Source organism: Stegostoma tigrinum, chromosome 30 (assembly GCF_030684315.1).
Source record: "Stegostoma tigrinum isolate sSteTig4 chromosome 30, sSteTig4.hap1, whole genome shotgun sequence".
In the NCBI taxonomy this organism is placed as follows: Eukaryota; Metazoa; Chordata; class Chondrichthyes; order Orectolobiformes; family Stegostomatidae; genus Stegostoma; species Stegostoma tigrinum.
In genome coordinates, this window is record NC_081383.1 from 17,411,436 (window position 1) to 17,427,064 (window position 15,629).

The following is a 15,629-nucleotide window of genomic DNA, read 5'->3' on the forward strand; positions in this document are numbered from 1 at the left end:
GGCCGCATATTATCTTTAAAAAGTCAATTCTTGTGCTCAAGCTCAGAATGAGGAAGAAAGCCATTCATTTCTTGCAGTTTTTCACGATCTTGATAAAGTAGGCTCTGTTCAGAAGAAATGGGCCAAATATTTGCCAAATAAACTAAAAATAACAATAATTGGCTGTAAATTTAATTCTTGTACCTGTATAAGATTCTTTACCTGCAGAGAATCCCTTATCTGTAAGTTGGAGACCATCCAGGTTCACCAGAATCCAAACTACATATTTGCAGTACCAGTAGCAATCACTTATCCTTACTATGCCTTGATTATATTTTTGCTTGGGCATTGGAAATGCAAGTCCAAACAGTGAGAGCCACATGTGCATCTGACGAAGCAACAATTTGCTAAATTATGAATTCCCAAGCTGACTGCGATACAAACTCGTTGAATATGGTTATGTTTTGTCGGTTCTTCTTGAGGTTTTTTTCCGCTCTTTTTAGTTAGTGCACTTAGTCCCCTGTGTCCTACATCTTTTTGGACTAAGAAGAGAGTGAGTAGTTTGTTTCCGGTCCAAAAGGCTAGTAAATTCCTCAGATGCTCCGACTGTGCCGGCAGAGTAAAACTACCAGTAGAGCACTTCTGAGGTTATTCATAACCATAGTTTATGTACAGGTTACAAGAAGGGATTGATTTGCTATTTGGTTGCCCATCTGTTCCAGTGAAGAAATTGACTTCTAACTATGATGACTTAAGGTGGGTGTTCACAGGGTTTACATTAGGCTGTTTGATTTTTATTGGTTCACATAATTTCTATACGACTCTTTATCTGATTTGCAGTTAGAGGGAGTGAAACTGTGAAACTCGTCACTTTGCATTATCATTTCAGTTATACATACTTCCTATTGACGATGAATGATGGTGACAACTGGTCAGACAGTCTATCGGGGTGGATCTGTAGGAAATGACTGAAGCAAAGATGATGTCATAATTCCCCCATTTCCACTTTGAATGCAAGTTTGTACATTGACAGTCTTTTCATTTTTCATGGAATAATGATAAATGTAGTTTTACTCTACTGTTTTGACTTGATATTTCTATGTAAATAAAATTAAAGCTGTGTTCACTAAACAATTTTTGCAGTACATTTGTTGATTTTTTTGCTGTAGGAGGATAGATGAATGTCAGTTGTGTTCCCAGCAGTTGTCATTTTGGTTGGATTCTTTTTTTCTTCCCTTAAAGCTCAGAAATTTTACAGAGAAACACAAATACAGTAATTACACATCCATTTCTGAGAAGCATACTTAGCCATAATTGATTTTTTGCGCTGTCATGATATTCTTTAACAATACAAAGTGACCAGACTTCTGGCATTTTCAAACGATTTTTTTGGGTAGAGAGATGAAAATGAAGTACTGACATCTTGTGTAAGTAAGACAGCAAAAACGGCAATGGCAATGACTTACCTACTTGGATCACCAGTTATTGATTACATTTTCTATACTTAAATTAATTCATATTCGTACATTATTACTGAAATGACCTTTTGTAACCTGAAGCATGTTCTAAGTTTAAATGTTGAATATAATTTCAACTTAAATACGCAGATCAAAAGAACAGAAGCTTTGTCATTGTGTCTTGTTCATGTCAGTGCAGTAGTTTATACTGCACAAATGAGCAGCGAACAGTTCATAATTATCATTTCACAATACTGATTGCACTCAGCAGTGACATATATGAGCATCCATATTAAGAGCAGGAATCGGCTGTGTGGCCCCTTGAGCCTGCTGTGTTATTTGATAGCATCATGGCTGATCTGATTGTGGTCTCTATTTTCATCTCTCTTTTCCCCTCCCAAATCTATGTTGACTTCCTTGTCAGTCAAAATTCAAAGTAGCTCAGCTTTAAAAAATATCCAATGATCTTTGCTCCACTGTTATTTGGGAAGGGGAATTTCATAAACTAATGGCCATCGAAGGAAAAAAAATTCTCATATCTACTTTAAGTAGGATACTCCTTATTTTTAAGGGCTGCTTTCTTGGGCAACACCACCACTAGGTTGCAGTCTACAAGTAGTAATTTAATAGACGTACACTCTCATTTTATGGTATATATTCATTCAGCAGCATCTCTCACTGTCAGTAGTGAGTTGTTGAAAGGCAAATTCATAAATCAACATTTAAAAACATTTTTGAGAATGAACGATGGTCAGTGATTTGTTATATCCCCAGTTACATATAACTAAAAGATCATAAGCAAATTCAAAAAGGAGACAATATGTTTTTGTCTTAAACTTTACCAAGGATAGCTGATAATTAGCATATTAATATAAGGAATGCTGTGGGAGTGGGGAGAACATGAATCAGGTGAATTCTGACAGTCATGTTTCTTCCAATTCCTGTCAATTGACTGCAATTGTGCTTGTGCGTGCATGCAACAGCACAACTGAACATTCACAGATGGATCAAGTTTTGCATCGATGACATATACTCTATTTTCAATCTTTGGCCCTAGTTAAATTCTGTGTCACATGAGGAAATGTTATTTCAGCATCCGTTCTCCCAAGTACGTTTAAATATGATCGCCCCTCATTTTTCAAAATGCCAGTGAACACGGTCAATCAAGTGATATCTCTCTGCACTGCCTTAATGCAGTTGTATCCTTTCTCAAATAAGGAGACCAACTGTAAATAGGACTCCAGATGCGGTTTCACCAGCACCTTTATGGGTACGCTCCAACTTACGAAGTTAAGGTTTATGCAAAATATTGTATAAACTTGTGCAAAAGTCACATTTTTAAGACTGATCTTTTAGACCAAAGCCATGGGGTCAACTTTTACATGCGTAACATTTTTAAGAGTCTGGCTGGCATTCTTGCTTTGAGATCTAATGCACTCAATGGAATAAACTTCTAAAACAAAACTAAAGAATTCATATTTGTTATCATTCGTAATCTGCTCACTATAATAATAAAAATAAATAAAACAAAACTTAAAAGTTTTAAGTAGAAAACTACCAGCACTCATTTTGAGCAGTATTTATACATTTATAATGGAATTATTTATATCTCCAGGATTATATTTTGGCTCTGAAACAGTTGGGCTTTGATCTTTAAAAGGTTAAGATAGACTTTGAGATGTTTTTAGCTCACAAAACATGAAATCAACTGGCATATAAAGTTGACTTTCACATGAATGAAGTTGTGACTAGCTAGCTTAGTCAATAGAGCATGAGTTTCTTAATCTTGGGGTTGTGGTTCAACCCACATTCTGGGTGCAGTTGAGTTTAAAAAAGGTTTTGTGTCACAGGGAGTAATGTCTATGCCTCGCAGCCTGTGTTCAAGTCCTTCCTGCTCCAGGGGTGTATCATAACTTGCCTGAACAGGTTGATTAAAAACATACAATTTAAATGGTCTTATGGTGGAGTGGTAGTGTCCTAACCTTTTGGATCAGAATGTCTGTGTTGACGTTCTGCCTGTTGCAGAGCTGTCTCTAACCAAGTTGACGTATCTGTAAGGTATTTGTTTATTATTGTTGGAGGAGATGCTCATGATTTGTACCTGTGATAAAGTTTAACCAAATGGACTATATTGAACTGAGAAATTGAAACCTGAAAAGACCTTTAAACTGGCTTTCCTCAGGCTGTTATTTTGGAGATTCACCTCCTTCCATATTTCCAGTGCTTTTGTTATGACAAATTTGGCTAACCCTCCAAGTAAACACGGTGAAGTTCAGAATATTATCTTTGGCCATCACAACAAACTCTATTCCTTTTCTTCTACACCCCCTTCCTCCTCCTCAGTCACTGTCTGAGCTTGAACTTGGCAGTCATATTGTCAGTGCCCTGTTCAATCCAAAACCAAGTTTCCAAAGCTTTATCCTTCATTTCAGGCTGTCTACTTCAATGTCTGCTGATCTGTCTATCTATCTCCAAACCTTCCTCCTTTCATCTGTTGCTGCAGTTTGATTTACACCTTCAATGTCAGGTTTAATGGTTTTCCTTTATACAAAAATTCTAGTTTATCTAAAATGCTGTTGACACAATGTCCTTGTGATTGCCTAAGTTCCATAGTCTTACCAAACCGTGCGCGGGTGTCTCATTAGAGAGAGTTGAATGGTAATAGTTTAACCCAAGAGTCACCAATTGAGAGAAGTGATTGAAAGGGAAGGTCTTCATCTGGTGTGGGTATTGAATCCATGCTGTTGGCATCACTTTGCATTAGAAACTGGCTGTCCAGCTCTAGGTGTGAGTTAGTTAGCTCAGTTATCTCATTTTCGACCTCTCCCCTCTTTTAATACATGATAACTCTTAGGTTAAACCACCTCCAGTCATAGAGTCCTTGTGTGTAAACAGTCTACTTGGCCCATCAAGGCAAGACCAATGCTCTGAAGGCATCCTATCTTGCTCTCCCCCCACCCCCGACTAATTCCAGTAACCCTGCATTCCCATGGCTAAACCACCTAAGCTATACACTCCCTAGATTTAATGGGCAATTTAACTTGCCCAGTTCCTCCAACCTGCACGTCTTTGGACTGAGAGGAAACCAGAGCACCAGGAGGAAACCCACACAAATATGGCGAGAATTTGCAAACTCCACGTAGACAGTCACCCAAGCCTGGAATCGAACCTGGGTCCCTGGCGCTGTGAGGCAGTAGTGCTAACCACTGAGCCACTGTTCTGCTCATGTTTTTCTAATGAGAGAGCAACCTGGTAAGATTACGGCAAATTTACTTTGCTGTTATACCTTTCCTCCCTGATTGAAACTGGCTGATGGTTTCTTGAGTTTCAAGTTTAAAACTTTCATTCTGGCGTTTAGTTCTTCTGTGGACTTACCCCACTCTGGAAATTGCAAGACATTACAGATACAATGTGCCCACCATCAAATTTTCTATGCAATCCTTATATTTCTCCCACGCCTCATTTGGTGTACCGTTAATAGCTATGCACTGAACTCTCCAGAATTGCCTCCGTAAATAACTCCACTTTGCCTTATTGTTTGTGACATGTAGCTGTGCCTTTAATGTTGCCTCATTTCCTACATAATAACAGTATCTGCACTTTTTAAAAAAAATATATATACCTGATTGTCTAGGATGTCCACTGCTTGTGAAAGGTGCTATATAAATGCAGTTCTTTTTCTTCCTTCTCTCTTTAAGACCCTCCTTTAAACTACATTTTGACCAAGCTTTTGTTACCCTTTTTAATCACTTTGCCTTTGGAAAACAAGGTGCCAAGCCTCACACTTCATGCAGTGCCCTTTCTGCATGAAATGCACAAAAGAACTGGAGGTTGTTGGTGCAGCTATTCTAACTGTTTCTTTAGAAGCAAGCCTAAACCTGTGGGGAACAACATCAAATGCTATGGGTACTGAATCTCTGATGTGTGGTGAGAGAAGCCTTTGTTAAACCTGTTTATCATTCATAGGTACCCATTCCTGATGAATTAGCTTTGTCCTTACATGCCTCATAGATTCAGGCATACCACCTCCTCTACCAACCTGACATTTCCATGAACGATGCTAAACTTTGTGACCTTTCACAGTAAGGTTGCCATTTTAAAGCCATGTTGCAATATTAGAGCCAGTGTTATGAATTTGAAACTCTTTCCAATTTTTATCTTTTATTAAACAGGAATAGAGTCATAAAGTCCTTTACAACACAGAAAACAACCAGTAAGCTCACCAAGTGCATATTGGCTCCTTGCAAAACCTTCCAATCAGTTTCACTTCCTCGATCGATCTATGTCGTTCTGCAAGTTTATTTCTTTCAAGAGTCCGTTCAACTTCACTTACAAATCATTGATTTTTTTTTCTCCCCCTTCTACCACCCTCATGGACATCAATTCCTTGTAAAATTCCATCTGGCCCATCTCAATTAACTAAAAAGTCTCCAAGTGCCTATTGATGATTTTTTTGCTGATTGTAGATCCCAAAATATTGCCTATCAAAGATTTCAAACTAATCAGTTTGTATTGCTGTAGCTTTTTCTTGAAAAAGGATGCCACATCTGGCATTCTTCAATTCCCTAGTACTTCCCTCATTGAGCTGGACCAAACTGCTGTAAAACTCTTCCATGCCAACCATATCTAGGGAAGATTGAAGGATATAAGGCAAGCTCTTCTCATTACTCCACCCCGGATTCCATTAGCAATCTGGCATGTAAGCTCTTGGGATCCTGTGATTTATCTACTCTAAACATAACCAGTCTTGCAAATACCAGCACCTTTTGGGTTTTCAAACAATTCATTGTTTCAGTAGTCAACACAATGTGGAGCTGGAGGAACACAGCAGGTCAGGCAGCATTAGAGGAACAGCAAAAATCATAGAATCCCTACAGTGTGGAAACAGGCCCTTCGGTCCGACAAGTCCACACTGACCCTCATAGCATCCCACCCAGATGCATCTCCCTATAACCCACCTAATCTACACATCCCTGAACAGTTTCGGCAATTTAGCATGGCCAGTCCACCTAGCGCGCACGGAACACCTGGAGGAAGCCCATGTCAACACTGGGAGAATATGCGCACTCGATACAGACAGTTGCTCAAGGGTGGAATTGATCCTGGGTCCCTGGTGCTGTGAGACAGCAACGCTCACCACTGAGCCACCATGCCACCCCAAAGTCGACAAGGCATAAAGTCAGCACTTCCAGTCAGAACCCTTCTTCAGAACTGTGGAGGGGGAAGGCAGCTGGTAAATAAATCAAGGGAGGAAGGATGGGGCTGGGAACAGGTATGTGGGATAGTGATAGGTGGAAATAGGTAGGGAGTAGTGGGGATACATCACTGGAAAAGGTGGGGCAGATATGTGGGGAGGAAGATGGACAGGTTGTGTCAGGTCAAGGAGGCGAGAGTGAGGAGAGGTGGGATGGTGTTAGGTGGTTGCCGGTAGAGGATAGTATGGATTGGTCAATGGGAAGGTTGGAGCAGTTAGGAGGGAAGAAGATGGATAGCTTCAGTCTGATTAAGGAGGAGGGGATGAGAGGGAGGTTTGGACATGGGATGAGACTGGGAGTGGGGAGATCTTAAAACCAATGAATTCTAATGTTCCAGCCATCTAATGAGATGTTGCTCCTCCGGTTTGCGTGTGGCATCAGTGTGGCACTAGAGAACATCCAGGATGGACATTGGTTATAGCATACAGAGAGCAGATGCTGCACAAATCAGGCACCAAGTCTGTGCTTGGTCTCTCATCGGCCACATCGGGAGCAACGGATCCAGTAGACCAGGTTAGAGGATGTACAGGTGAACCCCTGTCAGATATGGGAAGTTTGTTTTGGGCCTTGAATGGAGGTGAGAGGGGACATGTAGGGGCAGGTGTAGCACCTCATGCAGTTGCGCGGAAAGGTGTGGTATGGTTAGTGGGAAGTGTGAAGCAGAAGAGGGAATTGCAGAGTGAGCAGACCCTATGAAAGGCAGATAGGTGTAGGGAGGGAAATATCTCTTTGGTGAGGTCGGATTGTGGCGGAGGATGATATGTCGGGTGGGGAATGTTGATGCGGTGATATATGACGCCCAGGGAGACTGTCTGTCTTTATTTTTGTTGGGGGGAGGGGATGTGAGTGCAGAAGTGCGGGAAATACAGGAGATGTGGTTGAGGGCATTTTTGATCACTGGAGGCGGGAAGTTGAAGCCCTTGAAATAGGAGGATATCTGGGATGAATGACAGTGGAATGGTCCTTCTTGGGAGCAGATGTGTTGGAGTTGGAGGAGTTGGAAGTAAGGGATCATATTCTTAGGGGAGATAGAGTGAGAGGCAGTATAGCCCAGGTAGCTATGGAAATTGATCGGTTTTAAATAGACAGCAGAGTTGAGTTGGTTACCAGAGTTGGAGACGGAGTCGGAGATGGAGAGGTCTCGGAAGTGGAAGGAGGTATCGGAGATGGTCCTGGTGAATTTGAGGTTGGGGTGAATGGTGTTAGTAAAGTTGATAAACTGTTCAAGCTCGTCATGGAAACACTGGGCAGAGCCAATAGTTATCAATGTCGCAGTGGAAAAGGTGAAGGATGGTGCGGGTGTAACAATGGAAGAGAGACTGTACCACATGTCCTACGAAGAGGCAGGCATAGGTCGGACCCATAGTTGCCCATAACACACACACAGACACACATGGACAACTCCAGCATCTGTCGTTCCTGCTATCTCTATTGCTCCAGTATCTCTGCTTCTGCCAATATCTTGTCAGATTCCTCTTCTTTAGTAAACACCAACACAAAGACCTCATTAAGTATTCGAGCTATGCCCTGTGCCCTACAGCATATATTAGTGTTTTTGTCCTAATAACAATGAGTGCCATTATTTGTTAAAACAAAATAATTGTTTTTAGGAAATAGTTTAAAATAACTGTAGCTGGTCAAAGTTGAAGAAACATACCCTATTTTTCAATGTCTGCCAAAATCTAAAATGTAATGTGACTAAATAGGTCATGGAAATAACTGTTTTGCCATAGTTTCATGTGTTATGATACAGAGTTCATTTGTCGTAATATACAATAGTTATTTTCAATCCAAAATAAATGCCTAGGGAAGATATTTATTGCTTTTTCTTTAAAAATTTTTTTTATCTTTGCAGGCAGATTTTTCGTACCCCAAATCAACCATTTTCAGATAGTTTACCCATCAATGGTCAAAACTATGAAGAGACAAGCTTAGAATCAATATTCCAGCTTAGAAATGGAGAACATATACAGGTCTGTAATCCTTTTTCAATATGTCTATTTCTTCAAAGAAACTTACAACAGTGATCACTTGCCAAAAGTTGCACTTTAATGTTGAATCATTCAAGTATGCCACAATATTTTGCTGTTGTATTTAAATCCTCATGTGTTGCTTAAATAGATTGAGCTACAAATTGAATGTTTATTTTCAGGTATGCTGCCGAATTGGAAAACATTGCAGTCACAGAATAAATTTACTATGTTTTAGGTTTGTTGCTATTCTCAAATTGAAAATGATCTGTATGGTGATATAACAGTTATGCTTGTGGGCAAGGAACTTGGATATCATGTATTTAAATCTTGCCATGACAAGCTGTGGAGCTGAATTCACATTTGTTGAATGGTTTGTTGCAAAGGCGCAATCCATTAACTGAAACCATTCAAGAAAAAAAGCATCTGCTGACCCTTCATGGTCTAACTGATGTTTGATACCAGTTCCGCATGACACAACACGATTGAAGATGGATGTTGACCAGTTAAGTGAGTGGATCAGAAATCTGACAGATGAAATATAATGTGGGAAAATATAAAGTTGTTCATTTTAGTCGGAAAAATGAAAATGTATAGTATTACGAAAATGGTGATGACTACAGAATTCCGGTATATAGAGGTATTTGTGCATTCTAGTGGATGAGTAACAAAAATTTAGTATACAAGTACAGCACATAATCAAGAAGATCAATGGGATGGTATTTCTTACTATAAATTAAATTGAACATAAGGATGTTATAGTCCAGTTATGCAAGACATTGTGGTACCACATCTCGAATACTTGGTGCATTTTAAATCTCCTTATTTAAGGAAGGATATAAATACATAGGTGGTTTAGAGAAGACTTACTAAATAGATATCTGGAATAAGTCAGTTGTCTTATCAAGATAAATTGTACTTCATTCCAGTGGAGATCAGAAGACTGAGAGTTGACCTGATGTGTATAAGCTTCTGGATATTCTTGACAAGGTGGATGTGGAAAGCACCCTTTTGAGTTAGTTTAAGTCTAGGGGGATGGGTTTTAAAATCTGGGGTTGCCCTTTTTATGATCAAGATGAGGAAAGTTGTTTTCTTTGAGGGTTGAGACATGTTGATATTCTGACTCCAGAAGATGGTGGAGGCAGGACCACCGAATAGTTTTAAGGTAGCGGCAGTCTAAACTTGTCAGAAAGGAATGAGGAATTCAAAACGTAAACAGATCAGCCATGATGTTATTGAAGATAGAGCAGGCTTGAGGGGCCAGATGGTCTACTTTTCCCATTTAGTATGTTCATATGGACAACATAGTGATGTATGCTAGACGTAGATATTAACATTGCCTTTGAAACCCATAAATTTCTTCAACGAAAATTAAAAACATGAAATTACCTGCCGACTGTCACCCTTTTCACTTTGTGTTCCTTAATAGTGTTTAACTGTATGCAGGTGATGGGCTTGAACTAGGGTTGCACTTGTGCCCATACAAATCAACATCAATTTAAGCTGTTGTTCTTTGATTCTGTAATGTATTTTTGTAATGCGTAATTCTGAGAACAAACAAACAAAGAAAGTACGTAAAAACGTAATTCAGTTCTATACTTTACCAACTGGCTATCTGGTCTGTAACAAGCTGATGAGTTAATGTTCCTCTTTACTTTTGTCAACTTATGAAGGAAGCAAGAACACAGAATGTACTCTGGTTTTCTACTGTCAACAATTGGCTGAACTTCATAGTGGTTTAACCAGCAGAGAAATTAGTCATTCTCAAGTTATCTTTTATAGCAATGATTCATAATCATTTATTTTTTCATTGTTCAAGTTGATCAGATCTGCACTAAATTTGGTATGTCCATGTCCTTCTGAATATTGGTGCAAAAAATTGTTTCACAATAAATATGTTTAAAGAAACAAGTGTAGGGTAGAAATTTTTGCTACATAACAATGCTGTTTCCATATTTTCTGTGCTAAATTTATTTTTCAGGTAGTAGTTTCATTTTTGCAGTTGGCCGTTACTGATTTGTTTTATTGTGTTGCATCTGTAGTAGCTATTCTTGGCTCTTGCTGATTCATAACTCTGCACATGTCCAGGACGCAATTCCAGCGCACAAGAGAACATCACTGATTACCAAAGTTAAAAACATTTTTAAAATATGAATTATTAGAAATACATGGCTATGCGATAACTTTTGTATTTTAGTGCCCTGAAGCAATGTTACACAGCAAATATTTAGCTCCAAACTCCTCACCTAACCAGCAAGTAAAAAGGTGGGCATGCATGCACGAGACCATACCCACCTCACAGAAAACTCACTCGGCAGCCTTCATGCAAAGCCCGTTTGTCTGCTGTGCTGGGGTGATCTGTCATGCTACAGGTGGTAGAAGTAACCATCACCTTCAATTTTAATACCTTTAGATCTTCCCAGACTGCTGCACGGAATGTCGTGGATACCCCATTTAGGCACTCATGAGTGCATCAGGCAGTTCAAGCTGGAGGAAATGCACTATTTTCCCTGATTAACTGATGATGCTTGTGGCAGATGTGAACAAAAAGAGCCACCTATAATTGTAAAGCCCCTTTAATTTGGCACACTATCTCTAATTGCTAAAGGATCATTATCAAATGTACTTAATGCAGAGCTGCATAAAAATGATATTGGGGAAGGTATCTAAAAGTTTGAGCAGAGACAGGTTTTGCGGAATACTGTAAAGGAGGATAGAATGACAGAGATTTCAGAATGGAATTTCAGAGCCTGGGGCCTTGATGAATGAAGGTTAGTGCTCCAATGATGGAATGATTAAAATTGGAAATGCTGAAGAGGTGAGAATTGGAAGAATCAAGATGTCTGAGGCCTGACAGAAATTACAGAGATGGAAGGGAAAGGTTATATAAGGTTTGTAGAATCAAAATTTTGTTTAATTGGTAGATAGTATAAGTAAGGGATGATAGATGAACTGAACTTAGTGTGGGTTAGGATAAGGGTAGCAGAATGTTCAATTATTCAACTTCAAAGCATTAAAAAATGAGATGCCAGTCAAGAGTGCTTTGGAATAGTTGGGATGACATAACAAAGAATTTAGAATGAAAGATCCTTGCCTTTAAAGATATTGGGAAAACTTCGGATGAGCTAGGAGTTTTAGGGTTTTAATAAATGAACAACTTGTCTGTGATATAATCACAGGAATTGTTTTATGTCATTTTCTGTCTGCTACCCAGTAAGTTGTCATTATGTTTTTAAACTAGTATTTCCACACTTCCAGCCTTAGTGAATCACTTCTTGGCAACAGGGGCCACCGTTTTCTGTTTTGGCTAATAACATCCCTTTGAAACCTTGTCATTGGTGAGCAGAGCAGTTTTAACTACAGATGCATTACCATGAAATAAAAGAGAAAACACTGAAAATATTTAGCAGATCCAGCAACACAGTGAAGAGAAACATGGAAAGGTAATCAACCTGAAATAACTGCTATGTGTCATCGCTTAGCGCATACTGTTCCTCAAGCTAAGATTTAGGTGTTTTGACAGGTCCCAGGGCTCCCTTTGTGCCTAGCTAAAATATAGTGAATCATCATGGTTTGCTATGGTTATCAAACATGGAGTTGCAGGACCAGTCTTAATCTGATGAAGAAGATCACTCTGAAAGACGTGAAGATAATCCACCTTCAATCACTAATTCTTTAATTCCAAATTTTGCAACTCTTAAGATCAGTCAGCAAATATTTACATCAAGAACATATTGATAAAGCAGGCTTAACTTACCCTGCAAATGCAGTGTAAATAAAAATGTCAAGTGAAGAAAGTTTTCATGTGTGCACCAAAGTAAGCTTGATGGTAAAATAATAAAACTTTTGATTTGAGGTTTCAGTTGCATATGGTAGATGAAGGCGTACACGTGTGAAAGAGTTACCTTGCTCAGTGTAGTCACTGACCTTTGTCTGAAGTGCTGGCGCTAATCTCTGTTGACCTTTTGGTTTTGGCTGGATAAAGATCACAAGGTGCTCTGATTCGTCATGTGTTCCTCTACCTATTATTGTGCACACTCTTCCGCAAAAGAGCAAGACTAGTCTCCAATGCTTTTAGATGTGGTGCATAAGTTGAGGGAACAGAAGGAAGATGTTATGAGAGTGGATAATTAAGTATTAAAAGTAATAAAGTAACATGGCTTGTGTGTGAAATTAGCAGGGATGATGAGAGTATGTTTTAGATCAAGTAATTATAATTAGAAGTTGATGACAAAGAGACAACTGTAAATAGTAATGTTGATGGGTATCATTCTAGGAATGAGGAGCAGGAGTAGACCACTCGGCCTGAGGCGCGCTCTGCTATTCAATAAGCACATGGCTGATTTGGTTACTCTGCATTTCCACCCACCTCTGAGATAACCTTTTAGCTTGCTTATCAAAAAACTATTCTTGTATGCCTAAAAGCATTCAAGGACTCTGACTCTTCCACCTTTTCTGGACAAAAGTTCCAAAGGTACACTGTCTCATCCTAAATGGATGACCACTTATTTTGAAACTGTGACGTCTAGTTTTAGATTCTCCCACAAGAATAAACATCTTTTCCCCATGTACCACATAAAAAGACTTTGGGATCTTTATTTGCAATCCTTATTCTTCTAAACTCCAAAAGATAACCCAGCTCGATTCCTTCTTCCTTCCTATTTTCCAATTTACAGCTATTTCTGGGAAGTTACTTATAATGAAGACAGATCCAAGCAACCGATAGTATGTCTTGAGGGAAATGAAGCAAAGCTGGGGTTTATGGTAAATGGTGATGAGTGAGAAAGAACTCTGAGCTGATGCAGTGCAAAAGGATACTAGTGAAAGAGCTGAATTTGTTTGAAATCCTTGAATCATTTCTGGCACTGGATCAATTCTTAGTGATTCTTCTATTGATCACAGCTTCCAACAGCTCCAGCCGTACTTTGTTGGTAAGTGTGATGGACTGCTTCTTGTTCTGCAAAATAGGACATCTCTCCTGGTCCTTATAATTGGCACCAGCTCTAGGGATACTTTAGCAAACTTGGGGTCAGCTCACCTTGCCAGTCATTCTAAAACTTTAATAGCTTCCCTGTGGCAATGTCTGTGATGTTTAGATTCACTGAGAGTAATCAGTATTTTGACAGGTGCATTCAGGCTTGAAATAATGAATGGACTCTCGGTGGAAATTGCATTGTGAGGGCATAGCCTGTAACTAACGCAACAACTAACCAGTCCACTAATCAAAAGATTTCTTGTGTTTTGATATTGAGTATGGTATGTTACAACCTAATGCAACCATCCATATGTGTTATGCTCTTTGAAATGGTCTTTCCCATTGAAATCAATTAAATTAGTTACCAAAGGGTGTATATCCAGCACTTGGTTTGATATTCCCTTTTGGTAATTGTCTGAAGCTTAAATTACCCATGGTATCGTTTCCTGTATTGTGGTTCAGTGTGCCAGTAAGCAACAAACCCAATCCACAGTATCTTTTGGTATTTTACTCTGTAGAAAATATCACATAAGTAAATTTAAATGCATGCTTTCCACAATTAATTTATCCAGGTTTTGATAGTTACCATCTACTTTTAAAATTGTATAATTTAAATTAATTACGAGTACCTGAATTGGGGCATCATGTTGAGGTTTTAAAGGATGTTGGTGAGGTCTCTTCTGGAGTATAATGTCCAGCTCTGATCACCCTGTTATAAGGATATTATTAAGCTCCGCAGGGTTCAGAACAGATTTAACAGGATGTTGCCAGGAATGGAAAATTGGAGTTATAGGGAGAAGCTGAAACTTTTTTCACTGGAGCATAGGAGGTTGCAGGGTGACCTTATAGAGGTTTCTGAAATCATGGATATAAATCAGGTGAATGGCAGTGTGGGGATTTCAAGACTAGCGGGCATATTTTTCAGGTGAGAAGAGAGAGATTTAAAAAGGATGTGAAGGACAATTTTTTATACCTAGTGGTTTGTGCATGGGATGAACTTCAAGAGGAATTGGTGGATGTGGGTACAGTTACAACATTTAAAAGACATCTGAATAAGTACATGAATAGGAAAGGTTGGGAGGGACATGGGTCAAATGCAAGTAGATGGGACTCGTTTACTTGGGGTTACGGTCAGCATGGATTGGTTGGACTGAACATTGTTTCCATGCTGTATGGCCCTATAACTGTTGATTTGAATTGACATTTTGGAAGAAAAATGCTTCCTAGGCTGCTTTAATTCTGCTACAACCATAGCGGGTAATTCTTAGTGGTATAGTGCTTAGAAATGTCTGGTGGACATGGAAAGTGCAATATAAATACAAGCTTTTCATTAGTTATGTTGTTTTCAAATTCTGGACTATTTTTACATTTTTAAGCAAAACATGCTTTGAATGGACAAGGAAACACTGTTGCCAGATTACTTAGTGTTAAATATTGCCAAAATGACGAGCAGTTTTCATTTACTTAAATATAGCAAGGGAAAATAGTATGCCATCAAATATATGTGCAAAAATATTCTTAATAACATTTTAGAAATTTTAGCACTTGTAGTTGCCTGTCCAATTTGTTTACAGTGTTGTGGTGGTTAAACTGGGCAGTTTACGGTAACTTGCAGATGACTGACGGTAATTGAGCTTACCAAATGAGCATCATTTCCTGTAAGTACACTCTTCCTCAGAGGAAGTTTCAAGCCAAACTGATGACTAACCTTTGGGCAGATATGCAAATAAAGTTGACAGTAATAGGGAGGAGGAGCTTCATAGCATGCTTATCCCCTCTCCTTTTTTTGATATATACGATGAAGTTTCTTTTCACAGGTAGTACCTTTTTAGAACTATTGTGTAGCTAAATATTTTTAGCACTGTTTGGAATGGACCTCTCGCCTAAAATGCAATTGTATAATAAAATAGAATCTGCTCGGAGGCTTTTCAATAAGGTAAAATTCACACTTACGTACAGTATTGGAGATGCTGCTTTGGGTTTTGTTTCATTG

The 15,629-nt window shown here is 38.9% G+C and overlaps 1 protein-coding gene across 4 annotated transcripts in view; it reads left to right on the forward strand.

Moving 5' to 3' along the window:
- LOC125465862 (protein strawberry notch homolog 2-like) overlaps positions 1–15,629 on the forward strand; it is a 156,021-nt gene that overhangs the window by 61,611 nt on the left and 78,781 nt on the right. For all 4 annotated transcript variants that reach the window (XM_048559786.2, XM_048559785.2, XM_048559787.2 and 1 more), the window contains one exon: positions 8,547–8,664. In XM_048559786.2, coding sequence (XP_048415743.1) covers positions 8,547–8,664 — 118 coding nt within the window. The remainder of the gene's footprint in view (positions 1–8,546; positions 8,665–15,629) is intronic.